This window comes from Bos mutus, chromosome 15 (genome assembly GCF_027580195.1).
Source record: "Bos mutus isolate GX-2022 chromosome 15, NWIPB_WYAK_1.1, whole genome shotgun sequence".
NCBI classification, from domain to species: Eukaryota; Metazoa; Chordata; class Mammalia; order Artiodactyla; family Bovidae; genus Bos; species Bos mutus.
Genome location: NC_091631.1, coordinates 3,140,037 through 3,157,304, shown reverse-complemented (window position 1 = coordinate 3,157,304; position 17,268 = coordinate 3,140,037). Strand labels below are relative to the sequence as shown.

At 56.9% G+C, this 17,268-nt stretch overlaps 1 protein-coding gene across 1 annotated transcript in view; it reads left to right on the top strand.

Annotated features, from left to right (window-relative positions):
• The window catches only part of P2RX3 (purinergic receptor P2X 3), a 34,380-nt gene extending 21,976 nt beyond the window's left edge, over positions 1-12,404 (top strand). Inside the window, exons 9-12 of the mRNA XM_070383139.1 lie at positions 7,689-7,782; positions 8,046-8,111; positions 8,650-8,727; positions 9,136-12,404. Coding sequence (XP_070239240.1) covers positions 7,689-7,782; positions 8,046-8,111; positions 8,650-8,727; positions 9,136-9,249 — 352 coding nt within the window. The 3' untranslated portion in view covers positions 9,250-12,404. The remainder of the gene's footprint in view (positions 1-7,688; positions 7,783-8,045; positions 8,112-8,649; positions 8,728-9,135) is intronic.
• The last annotated feature ends 4,864 nt before the right edge of the window (positions 12,405-17,268 follow it).

Below are 17,268 nucleotides of genomic sequence, written 5' to 3'. Positions count from 1 at the left end.
GTGTCGGAGCCGCACCGTGCTTTCCTCCTCGGCCGCCGTGTTTTTGCAGGCACCAGCTGAACGAGCTGCTGGCCTGCTCCGAGGCTGCAGCCAACCCTCCCTTCAAAGCCTCTTCTCGCAGGGAAGCGGCAGCGGGTGGGCAGGGAGCTGTGGATTCCAGAGGCACCATTTGGATCCCAGCTGTGTCCCCTTGCTGTATTTCCATGGTGCATCTGGGGAAACTGAGACCCAAGCCCTGAGCCCCAGGTTTTGTAGCTCATCCAAGTGGCAAAGCCAGAATCCCAGCCCAGGACAGTCTCATTCCAGGGTCCCTAAGCCACCAGCTGCTCCATGGAGCTGCTGTTGTGAGAGGCCTCGATGAAATGACGGGTGTGGAAGCCGCAGGCCTGGTGCTTAGCGGGAGAAAGTGCTGCACGTATATTACTTCCTACACTGTTCCCACCAATAGCATCTACTTCCCCACCCAGCCAGCTGTCAGATCTAAATGTTTCTGCTGGGGAGAGAAAGCCTTTGTTCCTGCCTTGTCCTAGCTCCACCTGACGAATGGGGAGAAGTCGGTAGGAGGAAACTCAGAGGCCAACCTTGCGAAGCTCCACTGTGAGATGTCAGGAATCTCAGAAATCCATTTACCCCTCTAGCAAGCTTTTTCCCGACTCCTTGCTGAACGGGGCAGCCCCTTGGGCAAAGAGACGGGGAGATCCGGCTTGTAGTTAATAGTCCCCGGTTAGTGTTTTAGAAACTATTTCTGTGTTATCTGGCCACAGTGGGTCTTTGTCGCCACACGCGGGATCTTCATTGCGGCCCACGGGCTCTCTAGGTGTGACGTACGGGCCCAGGAGTTGCAATGTGGGCTTAGTGGCTCTGACCGGAGATCAGACCTACGTTCCCTGCATTGCAAAGCGGCTTCTTACCCACTGGACCACCAGGCAAGTCCCGATAGTCCTAATTATTGGCTACAGTCTGGGGTGGCAGGTACTGGAGCAGAGGCCTGGATCCCAGCAGAGACAGGAAAGGCAGCCCAAAGGGTGTTACAGCTTCAGTGCTGCACTTGTAAGCCAGCGTGTGCGCGTGCTAAGTTGCTTCTGTCGTGTCGGACTCTTTGCGACCGCGTGGACTGTAGCCCACCAGGCTCCTCTGTGCCTGGGATCTTCCAGGCAAGAATACTGGAGTGGGTTGCCATGCCCTCCTCCAGTGGATTGTCCCGACCCAGGGATCAAACCTGCATCTCTTAGGTCTCCTGCATCGGCAGGCGGGTTCTTTACCACTAGAGCCACCTGTGGAAGCCAGGGAAGCCAGCACGCTGGGCAGGGCGGGGGGAACAGAGCACTGATTTGTACTGCTTGCCGATTTCCGTGGTGTAAACACACCACCGTGGTCAATTTCGAGCCAAGGCACGCAGCCCCTGACCTCGGCAGTGGGAAGAGAGACACAGGCGGGCTCCCGGGGCGAGGTGCACCAGCCAGGGCTGCTTCCTCTCTGTCCTCCACCTGCCAAGTCGCTGAGCTTTTCAGGACGCAGCATCCTGCCCTCAAGAGGGCCTGCAGACCCCTCAACCAGGAAAGCTGCCCAGCTCCGGCCATCTTACCTCTCAGCCCCCCGCGCTTCAAGTCTCAGCATCCCCGTCGCTTTCGCAGGGCGCCTTCCTTGACCCGCCAGCCTCCATGCCGTGTGCTCGTGCGTCCAGCTTTCCCTGAGTGTGGGTCTGCGCGGCTCGTTCCTGTTTCCCTTCCTCACCTGAGAGCAGAGCTTGTCGTGCGTCAGCGGTGCCCAGCACCACGGCTGGCGCGGAGCAGGGTGCTGTGAAGAGCTGTGGGGAGTAGAAGTGCCGGCCGTGCAGCTGGGCCCCGCGGGATGAATAGGGGTCTGCGCGGTGGGGAACGGGAGGAGAAGGGGCATCAGGGACAGACGCACAGAAGTCGGCGTCCACGGAGCGTGTTCAGGGGGTCCAGAAAGCAGGCAGCGTGCTGTGCAGGCGATGAGGGGCCTCTGGGGGTGAGGCTGGGACGGCAGACCTGGGGCTTGGCGTTCCAGGCCGAGGAGTTGAATGCAGATACCGTCCTCACTGACTTCATTTCCTAGCCAAGAAGGCCGGAGCCAGAGAGGCAGGAATCAGAGGACTTGGGGAAAATCAGGGCTCAGCCATGGAGTGGGGCTTCCTGGGTGGCACTAGTGGTAAGGAATCTGCCTGCAATGCAGGAGACATGAGACGAAGGTTTGATCCCTGGGTTGGGGAAGATTCCCCGGGAGGAGGGCATGGCAACCCACTCCAGTATCCTTGTCTGGAGGATCCCATGGACAGAGGAGCCTGGCGGGCTACAGTCCGTAAGGTCACAGAGAGTCGGACACGACTGAAGTGACTAGGCCTGCACGCAGGTATGGGGTAGCTCAGCCCTTTCGTTTACTTCTCTGTTTATTTTTTTATCTGTTGGCCACATCACATGGCTTGTGGGGTCCTGATTGCCAAGCAGGAGTCAAACCCCAGGCCCGTGGCAATGAAAGCACCTAGTCTGAACCTCTGGACCGCCAGGGAATCCCATGCCCTTCTCCTTTTTCGGTGAGGTGGCTGGGGTCCTTCTTTGGACGCCTCATGGCTCACCAATGCTCTTTTTAAATGTTTGTTTTATTCGTTATTTACTCATTCAGCCGCTCCGAGTCTCAGCTGTGGCACGTGGGATCCTAGGGTGCGGCATGTGACCTCTTCGTTCGGCATGTGGGACCTAGTTCTCCCTCACCAGGGGTTGAATCCGGGCCCCCCGCAGTGGGGGCACGAAATCTTAGCCACTGGCGCACCAGGGAGTCCCCTCGATTCTGTGGTTTCACTTTGCCTCGTTCTCAGGATGAGGAAACAGACGTGCCTTGAGCACTCACGATGTCCATCTGGGCACCATCCCGTCTCCGCCCTTCCTGCGGCTCTTTTCAGTCTCACTTATCGACCAAAGCAAAAAGCTCAGAGAGGTTGAGAGACTTGCCCGGGGTCCAAAAGCTGGTTAACGACAGCCGTGGACCCACACGCCCATCTCCTGGACTTCCTAAGAGGGTTTGTTTCTGGCAATGTGGTGTCCTTGGAATTCGCCCTCTGTAATCTTGAATGACTCCCCAGTGTTAGCTCATTCTTTGTTCTTCTACAAATACTTCTTCCCTCTGAGCCTCAGTCTTCTGAGCTGTGACGTGATGGTGGTGGTTTAGTCGCTAAGTCGTGACCTACTCTTTCGACCCCGTGAACTGTCGCCCACCAGGCTCCTCTGTCCATGGGGTTCTCCAGGCAAGAATACTGGAGTGGGTTGCCATTTCCTTCTCCAGGGGACCTTCCCAAGCCAGGAACTGAACCCGGGTCTCCTGCACTGCAGGCAGATTCTTTCCCAGTGACTGAGCTATGAGGGAGGAGTTTGTAGTAGTCAGGGTAAGTACTGCTAGCTGCCTTAATAGGCCCTGCAGCTCAGTGGCTCAGCAGAGGCTTATGCCTTGCTCAAGGCCCCGTGCCCTGTGGGTCAGGGTGGGTGGAGAGCTGTGTCAAGTCCTCTGGGGGTCCTGCCACCCATGGGTCAGCCTCCTCTGGGGCCTGAGCTCTCCCCTGGCTCCTAAGCACCCGGCCATGAGGCTGGGAAGGATAAGGAAGGCACACGGCTCTCACAAACCCCAGCCCAGTGGTAACAGCCATCACTTCCCTTCACTTGTCTGTTGACAAGAACTGGTCCTGGGGGCCCAGGTAAAGGCGAGGGGGCTGGGAAACCCGGTCCAGCTGGATGCCAAGACAGAAGATAACCCCTAGCCTGGTGCGCAGGGAGCCTGTCTCTGCCGCAGGGTGGGGCCAGATTCCGTGATTTCCCCCCACAACTGCAGCCACACGGAGTGCAGAAGTCAGGACGCCTGGGTCGCTCCCACGTCTGCAGCTGGGGCCTCCCGTCTCCCCCCGGCCGAAAGCCGTTCCTCCTCCCGCCCTCCCGGGAGGAGAACCCATCCCTGCCAAGCCTCCTCCGAGGGCGTGTGGGCGGCGAGATAATGATCTGAGCGTGCTTATTGCCTCTTGGAAGGCAGGTGCTGGAGGGGAACCAAGTCCGCTTTGGTTCTTCTCTCTGTTCTCTTCACATTCCTTCCCAAGATAAATTTAGCCAGCCCCGCTCTGAGCGGCGGTACCCAGGATACCGACTTCTTGTTCTCCGAGCCCATGTCAGAGCGTTCCCCACGACTGCGGCCGTGAGCCAGGGACGCAGACCTCAGGAGCGCGGTCCCGGTTCCGGCCCTGAGCCCGCCCGCCCGCCCCATCCCCAGCCCTCAGCTGCCGCTCAGACAAGGGCCCTGAGTGCTCCAGTGACCTGAGACAGAACTCAGAGCACAGAAGGGCTTTCAGATCTGGTGCTCTGTCCTTCCCAAAGAAAGAAGGCAAGAACAAAAGAGTAATTACCGCCACTTAGCGCCCAGAGGCAAGATAGCTCCGGCTGAAAGCACAGACTGAGGAGTTTCCAGTTCAGGCAAGCGACCTTGTCAACTGTCTCTCCATCTGCAAAATGGGCCAACACTGCCTTCTTCTTGAAATTTCCCTAGTAGCTCGAGAGACGTGTATTTTTCTGCTGCTCTGTGAATGTGGGTGGGGAGATGGAGCTGGTTCATACGTTGCCTTGGGCCAACCTGAGAAAGCCACAGCAAGGACTTTCTGGAGCCTTCTGCCCACGCCAGACCCTTCTTCTGCAAACTTCCTGAACTCTCCTGCGAGGTCTGCTGGCAGAATTAGGTTCTGGGGCCTCTTCATTTTTACATAGATGATTTCCTTTCTGGTGTTTGTCCTATTTTCTTACAGCTGGTGTGGTTCGAGTTTGGTGCTTTTTGCCTTGCTCTGTAAAGCTCTCTACCACCTCCACCCAGACCACACTGACCCTAATTTTCTTTTACATATTTCTTTATCTGACTGCACCAGGTCTAGTGGCAGCAGGCAGGATATAGTTCCCTGTCCAAGAATGGAGCCCCAGACCCCCTGCACTGGGAGCGCGGACTCATAGCCTCAGGACCACCAGGGAGGTTCTGATACTTACCATACTTTTGAGGATGAGGTAGCTGCTGCCATATTTCCTTGTCCTTGTCCTTTTCCTCCAAATCTTTTTTTTTTTTTTTTCCTTTTCGGCCACACTGCACATTTTGCAGGACCTTAGTTCCCTGACCAGGGATTGAACCTGGGTCCCAGCAGTGAAAGCACCAAGTCCTAACCACTGGCCAGCCAGGGAACGCCCCCACCAAGGCTTTGCCCTTGGGGTTAAGTGGCTGCCCTTCTCACAGCCTCCTTCCCAGGCCTGGGTTTGTTCTCCCTCTGGGTCTCAGTGTCAGGAGGACCCTTTTGTCTCCCCAGCCTCTCCCTCCAGCTGCAGAGCCCCTGCGGGAAACACACACCTGGCTAAGCCTCCCCAGAGGCTGTTTTCTCCCCGAACCCCTTCCAGCCTTTCCAAGGCCTCCGTCAGCAGACAGGTGCTTCCCTCGGGCACAGGCAGAAACCGAAGGTGGGTCCCCTCCAGCCACGTGCCCTCCTGACCCAGACAGAGCTCTCCAGGCCCGAGCTTCCTGCTTGTAAAGTGGGGAAGGGGAGGGCCGGAGTCCCAGGAGGGAGCAGTCAGGGCTCTCAAAAGGGGCGACTGCATGGAGGCACTCTTTGCAGAGGTAGGCAGGCTGCCCTGCGGGCTCTGGGCCTCAGGGGGGAGGCCAGCCTGGTTAGAGGCCCCGCAGAGGAGCTGGGAGACAAAAAGCACCCTGCCTGTCTTCCCTTCACCCTCTGGCCACGCGAGGGCACCTCCCACTGGCTGGACCAGCCTGACCCGAGGGCAGGGGGCTGGGCGGGAGTGGTCTCTGCAGAGAAGGACAGAGAGGACATCTGACACGGAGGTCAGGTCAGGAGCGCGCCCACCTCAGAGGGTGGGCTCAGGGTCACCACTCTCACTGACTGACCTGCAGAGGAGGCCTCAGCACACCCGGGTTATAGACGCCAGAAGTGAAACCTCAGGGGCTGAGTCCCAGGAAAGAGCCCACACCTGCAGCCTGTGGTGGTGGAACCAGGATTTAAGCTCCTTTCTGTCTGACCCCGGAGTTCCCAGAGCTGACGTGCGTGCTGGCTGCGTCCTTCAGTGGTGTCTGACTCTTTGCAATCATACAGACTGTACCCCGCCAGGCTCCTCTGTCCATGGAATTTCCCAGGCAAGAATACTGGAGCGGGTTGCTAGCTCTTCCTCCAGGGGATCTTCCCGACCCAGGGACTGAAGTCTCCTGCACTGGCAGGCGGATTCTTTACTGATGGGCCACAGGGGAAGCCACCCAGCCAGCAGTGGCAGTAGCCGGCATTTACAATTTAAAGTGGCTCTTCCCCACCCCACCCCCGCCACACGTGACCTTCTCCCCCGCCACCCCCACCCCCGCCCCACCCCATGATCCTTCCGTTATCTGTCCCCTTGGGCTCAGCACTTCATCCCCCGCCTCGCTGGACAGTTTGGAAAGCAAACATCCCTGGGAGGGGCGTCGTGTCAGTCGCTGGACACTTCCAGGGACTGAGCTTCTCAGCTGTCCTCTGTTCTGGGAGAGGCCCGGGAAACGCACTGGCTTTAGAAACCAAAAGATAAATGCAATTCAAGTCCTTGCTGACAGTGAGACGGCAAGTAGACCCCTTCACCACCACAGGTATCCTAAATGGTATGATACCCACCTCACTGTGTTCAGTGAGAATGAAATGTGATCACTCTGATCAGTCTTCCGCGTGGTTCCGGGCACACAGCAGAGAAAGCTCAGAGAGCGAGTTCTTGAAAAGGAGTGGAGGAGGGGCAAATCCAGCATTAGGTCTCGGCCAGGTGAGTCACCCTGGACCAGTCATTTAACCCCTAGAGCCAGTCACACCCTTATCCCACTGGCTTATGAGATTCAGTGTCTAAAAGCATTTATTATCATCATCATCTCAGCCACCCCTGTGTCATGAGGGATCTTAGTTCCCTGACTAGGGTTCAAACCTGCATCCCCTGTATTGGAAGCACAAAGTCCCAACCAGTGGACCGCCAGAAAATTCCTAAAAGCACTTTTTTAAAGCCGCTCTACAGAGCACTTTCGGAATCAGTGTATTCCTTCACAGTGTCGGCACCAGGGAGCCTCTCCCCAGGCTTTCTTTGTTCCAGACCCTGTTCTCAGCCCCTGACAAGTGTGACTTCATTGTTTTCATAGAAGGACTTCTGTATTATGCTTACTCACAGATGAAGGAATCGACTCTCAGAGAGGTTAGTGACTGTCCCAAGTTGGGCGGCTGGCAAGTCGCAGAAGCAGGCTTTGAATCCAAGCGGGCCGAGACGCCCACGGCAAGGGGCACACCCGCCTGGCAGAGGACTCCCAGAGAAAGAGAACCGCGGAAGCCTGGAGTCCAGCGGGGCTCATTGGCCTCCACGTCACACTCACTTAGAGGAGTCATTCAGAAGGCAGCTTCCCGGGACCTAGTCCTGAGCTGCTGGTTCTCTGGGTTCAGGGCCGGGCCTGGAATCTGCCTCCTTAACAAACCCTCCAGGTGATGGCTGTGCAGGCGGCCAGCTGACCACACGGGGAGGACCGCGGCCCGCCCCACCGTCGGGCAGGGCTGGGCTGTGAACGAGGGCTGCAGGGCTCCAGGGGACCCTGAGGGTTCAAGCAGGAGAGACGGGAGCCCGCAGCGAGCCTGCGCCTTCCCCTCTGGCCTCCAGGTTCGCCAAGTACTACAAGATGGACAACGGCAGTGAGTACCGCACCCTCCTCAAGGCTTTCGGCATCCGCTTCGACGTGCTGGTGTACGGAGACGTGAGTTCCGGGCCGGGGGCGGGGCGAGACCAAGGCCCTTTCCGGGCCCGCCGTCGGGGGCGGGTGCTGCGGCTGACCCGCCCAGCGACCCTCGCTGGTCACATTTCTGCGGCGGGGTGGGGGTGGGGGCGCCCGGGCGCCCACTGGTCCCCCTAGAGCATTCTGGCTCCACGGCCGCCCTGGCTGGGAGTCCAAGTTTAGCCTCAGGCCTCACCCGGCCCTGCCGGGCGCCCTGCGCGCTCACCTTGGTATTTGTGCACCAGGCTGGCAAGTTCAACATCATCCCCACCATCATCAGCTCCGTGGCGGCCTTCACCTCGGTGGGAGTGGTGAGTGCGGGCCCTCCAGGCTCGGTCTCGCCCGGGGCGCGGGGTGGGTGGGAAGCAGGCCAGCCTGGAGAAGGAGGGGGACGCCCTTTGCTGCCTGGAGCCATCCCCTCCGCGCTGGGCCAGCATCTCCTGTCCTGACCCCCACGTGGCCAGCGTCCCCCCTGTTACCAACTCCGAGTTCCCCATCACCGTGAAGGTGGCGGGGTTTGGGGTGGTTGGGGGAGACCCCAGGGTTCCCAGACCTGAGAGCCGAGCAGGCGCAGAGCCCGCTCCCCGGAGTCGGGAACAATGCCCCCGCCCCGCCCGTCCCCCGCATTCTCTCGGCTTCTCCCGGCGCATTTCAGGGTGGGCCCACCCCCCGGAGCTGTGGAGGTGGGTCCCAGAGACAGAGCAAAGCCCTCGGGCGTTTTCCTAAAGGATGGTCAGCCGGGCAGCTCTGGAGGTCGCGCCCCACCCCCAGGGCAGTCCTGCCCCCGCCCCAGCTTCCCCCCACCCTGCCCCCGCCCGCAGTGCTCAGGGCCGCCCGCTGTTCCACCAGGGCACCGTCCTCTGCGACATCATTCTGCTGAACTTCCTCAAGGGGGCCGACCAGTACAAGGCCAGGAAGTTCGAGGAGGTGAGTGGTGGGGGGGTGGGGGGGGGAGGGAGGTGTCCTCTAGAGGGAGAGGGAATGGGGCAGGGAGGGAGCTGGACCCTGGACTGTCCTGGGTCCACGAAGGGGAGTTCACTGGGCCTCAGTGCATGTCGAGTGTCCGACGGGCGTACCTTGGCCGAGCGCGGGGCGTAGTCATCGCTCTCAGCATCCCCACTCACTCGTCGTCCCTCGGGGGTGGGCAGACCCTGCTTGCCTTGGGATTCGCTTTGCCCTTTAGCTGCATGGGAAGAATCTTGGGGTCACATCCATCTGCCCTCGCTCCCCTCGGACCCGGCCGTGACCCGCGACGGCTGAGTCCGCCACACGGGGGCCCACGGGAGGACCCCACTCGCGGTCGGAGCCCACTCACGCCAGCCTTTCTGCCTGCAGGTGAGCGAGACCACGCTGAGGGTCCCAGCCTCTGCCCATCCCGGGGACACCAGCGACCAGACCACGGAGGAGAAGCAGTCCACAGACTCAGGCGCTTACTCTATCGGCCACTAGGGCCTCTCCGTGGCCTCTCCCACCGGGCCGCACGCTCAGCCTGGGGCGCCCAGCCTCCAGCCGGGAGACCCAGCGGGGCGCGGTGGGGATGGGAGGGGAAACAGCTCTCATTTCTGCTGCCCACCCACAGGGGCCACAGCCGAGGCCTGGGTCTGACCGCCCCGCCACCCTGCAGACAGGTCCTGTTCCCACGAAAACCCCCGTCTCACCTGCACCCCCTGCCTCACCCCGCTCTGCTTCCCCAGACCCCCGAGGCGGTGGTACCTGGCCGTCCCCCTTCCAAAGAGTAAGAGATAAAAATAGGAATAACCATAGCCCACAGGAGCCCAAGTGCCAGGCACCTTCACACGTGTTAGCTCATTTACTCCTTAGAATAGTCCTGCGAGGTAGGTATTAGGTTCCCTTTTCTGAAGATAAGTGGAGGCTCAGAGAAGCTGAGTCGTTTGCCCCGGACACACAGCCAGAAACAGCCAGGAATCGAGAGAGCTGGGATTTGGACCCGGGTCTGACTCACTTCATCACTCCCACCCCACCAGGAGACAGGGCACACCAGAGGCATCTGTCTGCCCTTCCCCTTCAGCCTCCCGGACCTTGACCACGATCCCGTTTCCGCTTCCTCACGAGGGCGGCCCTTGCAGTCCCCAGCAACTCAGGCAGGCCCCGTGTCAGACGGGGGTGCAGGGTCCCTTTCTCTGACTTAGGTGGATCCCAGACGCAGAAGGAAACAGGAGACGTAACCGTCGGTGAATTTTTCCTTCCCTCACCTCAAGCCGGAGAAGGGAACCTTCTTGTTTTCTCTGGGACCCCCACAGGGTCATACACATGCAGGCCCCTCACTCAGGAGCCCAACTAGGCACCTACTCCCCTGCCCGGTGCAGAGTGGGCTTCCCCACCTGGCGCCCTGTGCCAGGAGGTCAGCGGGTCTTCTCCACATGGATGAAAAGGTCGGGTGAGACCCAGCACCCCGTGAGCAGCCAGTCAGCGGGCCTATCCCCGCGGGGCCCGAACGAGGTGGTCGGCCTTGTGACATCAGAAACTAAAGGGGCTTTAGGGACCCTCTTGTCTGATTCTCTTCCTTACAGATGAGCAAACCGAGGCCATGGGAATGGCTCGTCCGTGGTCCTGCAGTTAGCAAACCAGAGGTGTCCTGCTGCTCGGGGCCGGGCAGGGGGGAACCAGGAGCGGACTCGGGCAGCCTGGCTGCCTCCCTGTGCCCAGTCGCCCCCTTCCTTCTGTGTTAGGGGCCTAGAAAGGTCACCAGGGGCAGGTCCAGCTAAGCATTACGAAGCCTGTGCTAAGTTACTCAGTCGTGTCCGATTCTTTGAGACCCTGTGGACTGTATGTAGCCCACCAGGCTCCTCTGTCCACAGGATTCTCCAGGCAAGAATCCTGGAGTGGGTTGCCATGCCCTCCTCCATGGCATCTTCCCGACCCAGGGGTCGAACCACGGTCTCTTACTTCTCCCCCTTTGCTGAGTGGGTTCTTCACCACTAGCGCCCCCTGGGAAGCCCTTATGAAGCCTGAGGCATACGCTCTGTGAGTCATCTTTTGGAAAAGACTACAACATGAGGCATGGGAAGGGGCTCGTGCCACTGAACAGCTCTGGAGTGGGAGCGCCACCAGTTTCACAGGAGATGCTGCAGAAAGATGGGCACCCAGGCCAGACCATGAGGTCTTAGCAGAGCTTGATTATACGGGGAGGGCTGGTCCCTCCAGAGAAGGTGCAGGGAAATGGGGGTCAGGGCACCTGAGGGAGTCGTTTAGGAAGGCCCGACCCCTGTGATCCCCACCGCATGGGGAGAAGGGGTGAGATTTCCCCGCAGGGGGCCCGTCGCCCCTTCTCCTGCTCTGCCTCAGTCCAGCCCCTGTCCTCAGGATGCTGGGGTGACACTTCCCCAGGTACCAGCCAGAGGAGGAGGCAGCGTCCGGAGACCTGAACAGTAGAGGGATCAGTGAAGGCAGAGCTGACCTCCCCAGCCAGGAGCCCCACCCGCGTTCCCGGTGAACCCAGCTGGGCCAAGCCTGGGGTTACAGCGGTGTTTGTTCTCTGATGAGGGGATGGAGGTGGCTCCGTCCTGGGGGCACCCTCTCCTGCAGCCCCTCCCTTCCCTCCAGACTGCGACAGTCCTACAGCGCCTCTGCCCATCCCAGGCCAGCACGTGTGGACGTGTGACCCTGATGTTGTCTTCCCCACGGCCGATTAGGTCAGGATTCCCTGTGCAAGACTCAGGGCTGGCATCAAGAGCAGTCCCAGTACTGACTCACCTCGGCCTCATCACGTGTGCTCAGCACGGCGTCACTGACTCCGCCCCTAACCCGGATAAGCTTGCTGCCCCACCCACCCCTGCGCTGTGCTCATTCGTGTCCAACTCTCTGCGACCTCATGGACTGCAGCCCACCCACTTCCTCTGTCCACTGGAGTGGGTTGCCATTTCCTTCTCCAGGGGATCTTCCTGACCCAGGGATCAAACCCCCGTCTCCTGCATCTCCGACATTGGCAGGCAGATTCTTTACCACCAGTGCCACCTGGGAAGCCCAGGCTTGCTGTGAAGCAGTGAAGTCGCTCAGTCGTGTCCAGCTCTTTGCAACGCCATGGACTGTAGCCCACCAGGCTCCTCCATCCATGGGATTTTCCAGGCAAGAGTACCGGAGTGGGTCGCCATTTCCTTCTCCAGGGGATCTTCCTGACCTGGGGGTCGAACCCAGGTCTCTTGCATTGTGGGCAGACACTTTACCATCTGAGCTACCAGGGAAGAGCTTGCTGTGGTTTGTCATTAGCCCTGATAGAAAAATAAATTTGCAATATGTGGGCATTTGAACCAGAACCCATGCTCATTCCTAACAGCTCAGCAGCAAAGTTTACATTCCGTGATAACCGGCCATCGCCAAGCAGTGGGTTAAATGAGCAGTAGCCTTTGTCTAATTCAACTTTCATTCTGTTGAGGAAATTGAGGCTAAGATTTAGACTAAAATGGTAGATCTGGGACTCAAACCCAGACCTTTGTGAACCTGGAGTCTGGGGTCGCGACTTGCGTGCCACATCCATCTGGGGAAAGTGAAGAAATTTGTTGGCCCCTTCTTTTCTATATGTTAGGCAAAAACAGTTGCTGTTGCTGCAGGAACAAATCGTGAAATCTCAGAATGTTGTGCAATGAAGTAGGTCAGACAGCCCTTCCACTTGGTAGCTATGCCGTCTGAGACATGTGAACCCCCAGATCACTACAGCAAGGGAAGTAGAACTGGAAGGTCATGGGTGACCATAGAGGGTCATTTAAAGGCCAGGCCTGGGACGTCCCTGGTGGTCCAGTGGCTACGACTCCACGTCACCCAATGCAGGGGGGCTGGGTTCAATCCCCGGTCAGGGAACTACATCCCACACGCTACAACTAAGAGTTCGCGTGAGCAATGAAGACCGAACATCCAGCGTGCCACAACTGAGACCCAGTGCAGCCAAATAAATAAATGAATATTTAATAAGCAAACAAATAAATGCCAGGTCTGGCCTTTGTATCACTTCCAACGGCCTCTCACTGGTCAGACTCAGTGCTGTGCTGCAGAACCCAGCTTTACTTCAAAGAATACCGGGGAAATATAGGCTTCCCAGGTCCCCAGGAAAAGAAAACTGTGAACACAGTACTCTTGGCTTCGCTGGCTCCTTGTTAATAGCTCTTCTTCTCCACAACCCCTCCCCCCAACATGTGTTCTAACGGTTACACACATTTTTCCCTTCTGTGTTCCTTCTCACAAAACCTTTTTCTTGGCAAGTTATCAATCAATCTCCTGGAGGTATTAACAGACAACACACTCAGGAGTTTCTTCTCCTAAGAATATTTGCTTTTTAGTCAAGGATTTCAAAGGTGAAAGGCCTTAAACAGCCAAAGGAAAGAATATATAATGGTTGAACTTGAGGGTGAATAAGAGACAGGACTGGATACTTGAAGCACATCTTATCTACTACCCTGGCCTGCCTCAAGCAAGCTTCAGTCTGGAAGGATCTGAGCCCTCCTACCATCCCTTTCTCCTCCCCTCCTCCTTCTCTGACCTTGGCTGGTCATATATTGGGACACTGGGATTAGCTAGAGCCCATTCCCAGTCAAGGAGATAAGTGAAGGCTGAGAGGAGGGAATCTGGGTTCCCTGGTGGTTCAGACAGTAAAGCATCTTCCTGCAATGTGGGAGATCTGGGTTCAGTCTCTGTGTCAGGAAGATTCCCTGGAGAAGGGAATGGCAACCCACCCCAGTATTCTTGCCTGAGAATTCCCATGGAGAGAGCGGCCTGGTGGGCTACAGTCCATGGGGTCGCACAGAGTCGGACACGACTGGGCGAGTAGCACTTTCCCTTTCACTGCCATTCAGCAAGACCCAGGAATACCAGTCCCAGAGCCTCCTGTGCAGAGATTAGCCTTCCCTCCCTGCCATCCCGCCCCAGTGCTTCCGCTTCTTTTAGAAGGACAGTCTCAAGAACCAGCTTGTTGGACTTCCCTGACAAAGAATCAGGACCTCGCTGATAAAGATTCCCTGGTGGCACAGCAGATAAAGAATCTGCCTGCCAGTGCAGGGGACACAGGTTCAACCCCTGTGCCGGGAAGATGCCACATGCGGCGGAGCAACTCAAGCCCATGCGCCTAGATCCTGTGCTCTGCAGCAGGAGGAGCCCCCGCAGTGAGCAGCCCAAGCACCACAGTGAGGAGTGGCCCCTGCTCACTACAACCAGAGAAAGCCCGTGCACGGCAATGAGGCCCAGCGCAGCCAAAATGAGGTAAATCAATCCTAAAAAACAGAATGAGGCTGTTGCAGTTTGCAAAGCAGGGACATGGGTGTGACCTGACCCCAAAGCAGCTCCCCTTCCCTGCCCTTGGAGAGACTGAGATGCTGGATTAGGAGCCTCCTGACTCAATCTCCATGCAAGGCAGATGGACAGACCCCTCCGCTGAGGACAGGCCTCTTCACCCCGAGGCAGTCCCCAGGACCCAGCCCTGGTGCGGTTAAGGCAACACCAAGGCCCATTCTCCTACTTCCAGAGGCCTGCTCACGTCTGAAAGCCTCAACCCTGCAGCTTCAACACCAACCACTTCCCCTGCAGGTCTCCCATCCTGTCTCCTCCATCAACTCCAGCACCTTTGCAGGCAGGCACAGCCTGCAAAACTGGATTCTCTTAAACATTTGTCTTCTTTGTTTCTTTTGGCGGCCCTGGGTCTTAGTCGTGGCTCGTGGGGTATTCATCGCGGCACGCGAGCTCTAAGTTGCGGCAGGCGTGTGGGGTCAAGTTCCCCAGCCAGGGATGGAACCTGGGCTTCCTGAATTAGAGAGCATAGTCTTGCCCTCCGGACCACCAGGGAAGTCCCCAGACCGTGCAGTCCTAAGACTCCACGTCTCATCCGAGGCCTGTACAGATAGATACACACACAGATACTCACACAAGTAGACCTGTATGCAGATCTGTTCAGACACACACTGACGCGTACACACACTCCCAAACATGCTGCCCAAAGACACAGTGGTGCACATGGAGGTGTGCGACACGGATCAGGTGTCTAAGGTACAAAGTGACACAGATACACACACTCAGGGATGTACACGGACATACGAGCGTCTCCATAGAGATGTAGAAAATGTGCACACAAGCAACACACAAATACACGCTGACTCACACAGATTTGTGCATATTTACAAGCACAGATTCACATATACACAGACATATACAGGTGTCTAAAGACTACTCATGCACACACCAAGACACCCACACACCCGTGTAAACAGGTGCCCCAGACATCCTTGAGCACGCTCCCTGGGCCCCACGGAGATCCACACCCCCAGGAAGTCTCTCTCACTCTCTCTCTCACGACCCAGGGCTCTCTGCCCTCTGAACCCAGATTGCAGTCTCAGCTTCCCGCTTCTTCAAGCTCTGATCCTTCCTGGAGCCCAGCCTGGGATGAAGCTAAGAGCAGGAACACTGTTCTGTCTCAGTGATCCCCGGACCGAGAAGATGGAAGAAGCCGGGAGACCCGGGGCTGGAGAGCCAGCCCTGGAGCCACCTGGCTGCACACGGCCTGACTTGGGCCCCGAGCCCCTCGGGGAGCGAGGCAGCTCCCTGCTGAGACCATGGCCCCTCCAGGGAGGGGAGGGAGGCTGGGGACAAGAGAGGGGATGCAGGATGGAGGGGAGCGAGGAGGACAGCCTCCCATGAGGATGTGGTCGGGGAGCCGTCTCGCAGAGAGCTGGGCCTTGGACTCAACTCCAGGTGGCTGAATTAAAATCTGAATCAAAGCCACCCATTCCAGTCCATTTTAGTTCAGGGATTCCTAAAATGTCAGTGTTCACTCTTAGCATCTCCTGCTTGACCACATCCAATTTACCTTGCTTCGTGGACCTAACATCCCAGGTTCCTGTGCAATATTGTCCTTTACGGCACCGGACTTTACCTCCACTGCCAGGCTCATCCACAACTGAGCCGTGTTTCCATGTGGGCCCAGCCTCTTCATTCTTTCTGAACTATTCCCCAGTAACATATGGGGCACCTTCCAACCTGGGGGTCTGTTCTTCTGGTGTCCTATCCTTTTGCCTTTTCATACTGTTCATGGGGTTCTCAAGGCAGTAATACCGGAGTGGCTTGCCATCCCTTCTCCAGTGGACCACGTTTTGTCAGAACTCTCTGCCATGGCCCGTCCGTGTTGGGTGGCCCTACATGGCATGGCTCAGAGCTTCATTGAGTTAGACAAGGCTGTGGTCCATGTGATCATTTTGCTTAGCATTCTGTGATTGGAGTTTTCATTCTGGAATCTTTGGGTTTGTAGTTCTCCCTTCTTCTGTCTGCCTTCTGTCAGATAAGGATAAAAGGCTTGTGCAACCATCCTGACGGGAGAGACCGGCTGTGGCAAACACTCGGTCTTGCTCTGGAGGGCAGGGCCATGCTCAGTATATTTTTAATCCAATTGTTTTCTATGAAGTCCTACAAGAATTTCTAGGACTAACACGCAAAAAAAGACATCCTTTTTGTCATAAGGGATTGGAACGCAAAAGTAGGAAGTCAAGAGATACCTGGAGTAACAGGTAAATTTGGCCTTGGTGTACAGAATGAAGCAGGGCAAAGGCTAACAGAGTTTGCCAAGAGAACGCACTGGTCGTAGCAAACACCCTCTTCCAACAACACAAGAGAAGACTCTACACATGGACATCACCAGATGGTCAATACCAAAATCAGATTGATTGTATTCTCTGCAGCTGAAGATGGAGAAGCTCTATACAGTCAGCAAAAAGCAAGACTTGGAACTGACTGTGGCTCAGATCACGAGCTCCTTATTGCTAAATTCAGACTTAAATTGAGGAAAGTAGGGAAAGCAACTAGGCCATTCAGGTATGACCTAAATCAAATCCCTTATGATTATACAGTGGAGGTGACAAATAGATTCAAGGGATTCTGTCTGGCACACAGAGTGCCTGAAGAACTACAAACAGAAGTTTGTAACGTTGGACAGGAGGCAGTGACCAAAACCATCACAAGGAAACAGACGTTCACGACGGCAAAGTGGTTGCCTGAAGAGGCTTTACAAATAGCTATGGGAAGAAGAGAGCAGGAGGGAAAGGAGAAAGGGGAAGATCTCCCCAATGAATGCAGAGGTCCAGAGAACAGCAAGGGGAGAGAAGAAGGCCTTCCTCAAGGATGAGTGCAAAGAAAGAGAGGAAGACAACAGCATGGGAAAGACTAGAGTTCTCCTCAAGAAAATTGGAGATACCAGGCATCATTTCATGTAAAGATGGGCACAATAAAGGACAGAAACAGCAAGGACCTAGCAGAAGAGGATTATTAAGAGGTGGCAAGAATACACAGAACTGTACAAAAAGATCTTAATGGGCCGAATAATCACAACACTAGAGCCAGACATCCTGGAGTGTGAACTCAGGTGGGCCTTAGGAAGCATCACTACAGAGTTAGTGGAGGTGATAGAATTCCAGCTGAGCTGCGTAAAATTCTAAACGATGATGCTGTTAAAGTGCTTCACTCAATACACCAGCAAATTTG